A 6,000-nucleotide genomic window follows, 5' to 3' on the forward strand; every position below is an offset into this window, starting at 1 on the left:
TGACTTGATACAACAGAGGATATGCTGATGAAAAAGCAATATTAGTAAAGGATTAAATCAAATAGATACATTTCTTATTCATTGTGCAGTTTACATTATCTCTGAATATCTTTGTTAATTTTTTTACACTTTTTGATATAAGGAATTAACACAAATTCACATATGGAGTTGATAGTCAAATACACATATGAATTGTATAGGCATATGGAGTACAGAATATTTTATATGATTTGATCATCATCCTTTTCCAAATAAAGGAGGGCATTCAAGCAGATATGGGAATTTACACATTAGTCACCATTAGATTTCATTTCAAAACCATTTCTTACATCCTCTATCCTACTTTCACAATACTATCCCTTTATTACTAAAATACATTTTTAACTGGAAAATTCTATCTGCCAACTAAGAACAATAATCTTAAAGGTCCAGTCAAATGTAGCTACCCTCAGTATGATTCTGTCAACCCATCTCTAGGGTCCAGTGTCTGCATCACATAATTCTACAGGATGTAGAGAACCACTCCATATCCCTAAGTAATGACTCTTTCTGGCTGGACATTGTGACTTGTCCTGCCTTTATTATGAATAACCTTGCATTTGGTTCCCACTGACTTACAAGACGCATGGTAAAGCTCACATTCATCACACGTTCTGTTTATGAGAATTAGAAGTTGAAAAATCCATTTTCTGGAATCATCTCCCACCAGAGGTAAGACCATTATTAAATTTGATAGAAAAACACCCAGAAGATACTTTGTCCTGGGCTAAAATAATTTCACAATTGGAATGGATCAAAGAGTCTGAATGCGGTACACAAATCTGACAGAGGGAAAACACAACAACAAGAGGTTTATGAAACCATATAGGAAACTTCTGAATACATCAACCCTAAATCCTTAAGTAAATAGCAATTGGTTTATGCTTAAAATGGTTTGAACCTCAGCTTAGATGGAAGATCTGTTAAGGTTAAACAATTTGTATATGCATGAAATTTGGAATGAATTACAAATACTAACCAGTGTTGTTTATCCATAGAATATGCATTAAACTTTGTAATTGATATAAAAAAACCATTAACAGAGTGATCAACCAAAAGGACGGTTTGGTAGGTGATGGTAGAGGTCACCCAGTACTAAATGTGAAATTCACATATCAGGGTAGGAGGGCCAGTTCCTTTTCCTGTGCTGGCTATGGCTACCCAAGCAGATCTGGTACTCGAAAAACAACATAGCTTGGGTGGAGGTGAGAGTGCCCAGAGGCATGCCTGGGAATCAAACCCAGGACCTCCAGTTAGCAGTTCAATGCTCTACCCCTCGACTACTGCAACCCATTAATTGATACATTTAAATGGAAAAGAATTATTTCCAATATTACTTTACCTACTTTAAATAAATTTGGTGAATGTTAAAAACAATGATTTATAATTTTTTCAACCATTAAATGGAATATGATAAAGAAAATTTAGTATGTGGTAGATTATCTTGCAGAATATCAAAAAGAATTACACTTTATGTTAAAAGTTATCAATTTTTTACTGACTTTATCTTAATAGGGCAACTTCTACACACCTCCTCCAGCCATTCCAGACAACTGCATTCAAATGGTTAAAGAAAAGTCATTGTTAAAGTCAACTGAAATACAATGCTATTTCATGCTAAAGGTAGTGGAATTTTTCTCTTCCACAGTTCATGGCAAAAAAATTCCAACATTATATAATTGTGCAACTGATAGAAAAATATATTCAACTTTTGGAACTCCAATGTTTTCGATTCCTCCCTCCCTCATGCCTAACTTAGTCAAATTTCATGGGTCCATTCACTCCCTAACCAGCAGATTTCTTTCCTGGATGACCTCTATAATATACATAGTATCCTGTATACTATGAGAGATGTCAAAAAGTTACTTTTACTCATCCATTTCTCTTGACCTTGAGAGATACATGGATCAATATGGTAATGCTGCTAGTATAGTCTTCTCTAGGTCAAGTTTGAGTACGTGGATGGGATGGTTAGTGCATTATGAGATGTGAAAGGTGGCATGTTCATCGCAGAAGCAACCAAATTTGAAATTCTCCCAGTGACTCATATTTGTAAGCAAAGAGCAGGGTATCTCCACTAAATTCACCACCACATGCTTGAAGAGTATGGTGAAATTTCTCACACAATGGCAAAAGGGTGGGGGTAATTCGAGAGAGGATGGATAAGGATCCATGACAATTACTGGCAGTGAAGGTTAATGCAAGACATGCCCTCTAGTAACAAGTATACTATGAGAGGATTCTAAAAGTGATTTGTATTCATTCATCATCTTTTGATCTTGAGAAATATATTTATCTAAACATATGGCAACAATGCCAGTATGTTCCTCTCTGGGTCAGGTCCTTCTATTCTTCTCGGAGCAAGTGGATAGGATGTTTAATCTGTTTTTAGATGTGAAATGTGGCATTTTCATTGCAGGAAACATTAAAATTGGAAGTCCTCCCAGTGACTAGTTTTCTTTATTATTATAAATCAAGAAATGAACAATTCATGCCAAGTGTCATGATTGTAATAGTCTCTATTTTTAATGATAACAATATAGATTAGTACACTGATGCAAAATGTGATAAATGATAAACATTGTCATTTAACCACTTCACATCTATAAATTAGGTAATTTTTTATCAAATTTGCTTATATTTTCAAACTTTTGGGTAAATATTTTCTTTTGATTCCAACCCCCACAAAATTCAGTAGTAGTGGTAGTAAGGGAGGGGACCTGCAGCTAATATCATTTGCGCCATTAGGGATGGATGGGAAAGGAAGGGTGGAGAGAAACCCGGTGTTGGCATTGGCCTGCTTTTGTTGAAAGGTGCCAAGGGATCCGCGGTTTAACGTCCCATCCAACAGATGCCATACGCACTCAAAGTGCTCCCACAAAGCACTTCAAGTAGGGATCAGGATATCAATGTAAAATATTTGTTGGCTTCAGGATTTGATCCCGGGCCCTCTCGATGGCACAAAATGCAGTACATACCATGAACTTTGTGAACACCATGGGAGCACCCAGAAAAATGTTTAATAAATAGGAGCACATATTTCTATTGTTTTCCACTTCTCTTTCTATCCAAAGAGTAAAAATAAATTATTAATACTAGAAAATTGTGAATAAATAAAAATGTGCCCCATGAATTGAATACTAATTCGTTAAGAGTAGTAATAGGGACATTAACAGTCCCATATAGCATATGCTCAGAATAACTAACAAAATATTAAATGGTTCATTTGCACTTAGCAAATATTTTGAAGGGCTCCCCATTAATAAATAATTAATATCAACAGTCCAAATAAATTCTAAACACAGTATAATGGAAAATTGAAAAATATTTTAACTTAAAAAAACTCTAAATAAAAATGACAATGAATTATCTTCTCTTATACCAATATTTTTCACCAACACCTCAAAACTGTATACGCCTAGAATAAGTTCCTAAATGAGGCTGTGCTACATGCCAAGGATAAGTGGCAAAAAAGCTATTTAGGTGGCTACTTACGTTAAGTAGATGGCTATACAATATTTTGCAACCACTGAGTGAGCACTTCCTCTTGGGAAGTGGAGAAATGTTGAATGAATATTTGAAAAAGGCAAAAATATTGCAAAACAATGCAAAATTTTCAATGATCAGGGGCTTGTTAATCAAAGCCACAAGTCATTGGAATCCTCAAAAATAATCTTATATAGAATAAAAATTTAAAACTAGCATAACAATTATTTTATGAATGTTACAAATGTTGCACCATTCATTATTACTAGCAGATTGTATGTGCAAATTATAAGGATTTACAAAATTGTAGATTTGAGAAACTAGCTCCAGATGGCGTACACACATGAACGAGCATATATTTAAATATTTCATTTGGTAATTAGAAAGGGTCCTATGAAATAGTTAAATTTTTATAAATTTATTTTATTTATATATTATTTTTATACATATCTAAAGTTACTAATGCACGATTGAAACATGACAGTTCCAGTGTGATAATTTTCTTTAGGAATATTACATATCACAATATTTTCACCATACATGTCTAGCATATCTACGCTATAAACGTTTATAATAAAATTTGAATCTGCTCTAATGTTGGGACTGTGAAAAATATGTATTACTGATCACTGAATGTATTTAAACAGCAAACCATAATGAAAAATTGAAATTATGGCACCTTGAATCAAGCAGCGTTAAAATATACTCACCAGGGCTTCAGGTTTAAACTTCAAATCCCTCAGCAGCACATTTCCACTAAATATGCCTACGTTTAAATTTTCAGTGTCTAAATCTTGAATATATTTCCCTAAGTACCGGTTTAAGTATGTTGCCACGATTCGCTCAAACATATTGACTTATTTTCTTGCAAACTGTAAAAAAATTGGAATATATAGAGCATTTTATTAATTACAAACGCTACTCAAAGAGCTGAAGTGTTAATGTAGTCGAGAATAGACAACAACTCAACCTCATTGAATGAAGCGCGACTTAGCATTAATTTTCTATACATATATCTCTCGCCCTTTGAGGACATTATTTGTTCGATATTTTGTAATGACACTGTATCATAGGCAATTTTTTTTGGCTACGCACAAGTTACCATATTTTCAAGAAGTAGAGCAAATAAGTGAATCATATTTCACCCCTACATTACTCACGGGCAGTTTGATCCTAATAATTTAAATCGACGAAATGAAAAGACCTTCTAGATGTACATTCTGGCATGTCTGCTGTCATTTTTGGCATCGGATACAATTAAAACACATACACTTTGTGAGATACCGTTCAAAGTGATTCAGATGATAGACATTGACAGAACATCTGGAGATAAGCTATCTAATAAAATGTGTATAACAGCATCAATCGCGACATACGTTCCAAATATAAAACAAACACTGACCAGCCGAAATAAATGCTGCGCAATTGGCAGATTTATAGAGTAACAGAAACAATAATTTTCTTATACAGACGACACAGAGTCAAAATGGTAGCAACTATGCGCGCGCTGACTGTAGTAATATTGATTTCGGGCTTTCTGCTGCCCCTGAAATGACGCAACCAAAATTCTACCCACACATTTCGTTCGTTAGCTCGCTACGTCCCTCAGTTTTCATCCAATCGCTATTGGATTGCAATTAAACTCATCGTAAACAAATTTAACACTCGAAATTTCACATGACAAGTTTGCGCGATTAACAAAAAAGAAATTTGACCGGCAGCATTTTCTTGGGAAATTAACTTTCCTGAGTGATGGTTATTCATTGCCAATTTTTACATTAAAGCAAGTTCTTAAGTAAACGAATCGAATTAAGTGTTAAATGCTTGCCAGAAAAATAAAACAACGATGGAATTTAAAATCTCAAAATGCATATTAGATACCTCAATCTATAACTGATTCTTGAATGTGCGTATTAATCATTTTATTAACACCCAGCTACGATTTGTTAAGCAGCAAAACGTTTTCTACATATAGTTCATAAGAAGTAATTATCCAAGTCTTGCGGGTTTGCTGTCCATTTTTTGGTTAAACTATGAGGAGGAATTCACATTGAGGAAACCATGATTTACGAAAAATTATCATGGTCACTTCATTTCAAGTTCACGTTATACCCCACTGACTCCTGAAACTATTAGGAACCTACGACGGTACCTAGCGTACTATTTGAAGTAATCACGCACGCATAATCAATTGAAATAAAGACTGTTAATGGTTAACAAATACTGAGCAGTCGCATTCTACACCAATAAAATGTATCCGCCAACTCCGTCCAACTTCCAAAGAGGTTTATTCCCATTCTTGCCTTAATCTAAAACTTTGGCGAAAATGTGGCAAGTACCGGATTGGAAATCGAACAGAAATCGTTAAAGCTAAATGAAGAACAAGAAAATTATCCTGCCAATGTTGATACATGCTGTATCATTCTATTTATTACCTACAGAATTGGACACAAGTTATGCTAAAGGGCTGAAAGA

The 6,000-nt window shown here is 34.4% G+C and overlaps 1 protein-coding gene across 3 annotated transcripts in view; it reads right to left on the minus strand.

Annotated features, from left to right (window-relative positions):
• The window catches only part of LOC139691480 (intermembrane lipid transfer protein VPS13A-like), a 140,309-nt gene extending 135,385 nt beyond the window's left edge, over nt 1-4,924 (minus strand). For all 3 annotated transcript variants that reach the window (XM_071589321.1, XM_071589320.1, XM_071589319.1), the window contains exons 1-2: nt 4,686-4,924; nt 4,236-4,397 (exon numbers count right to left, since the gene is read on the minus strand). In XM_071589321.1, coding sequence (XP_071445422.1) covers nt 4,236-4,376 — 141 coding nt within the window. In that variant the 5' untranslated portion in view covers nt 4,377-4,397; nt 4,686-4,924. The remainder of the gene's footprint in view (nt 1-4,235; nt 4,398-4,685) is intronic.
• Nucleotides 4,925-6,000: the final 1,076 nt, after the last annotated feature.

This window comes from Hetaerina americana, unplaced genomic scaffold (assembly GCF_022747635.1).
Source record: "Hetaerina americana unplaced genomic scaffold, ioHetAmer1.1.p SCAF_36, whole genome shotgun sequence".
In the NCBI taxonomy this organism is placed as follows: domain Eukaryota; kingdom Metazoa; phylum Arthropoda; class Insecta; order Odonata; family Calopterygidae; genus Hetaerina; species Hetaerina americana.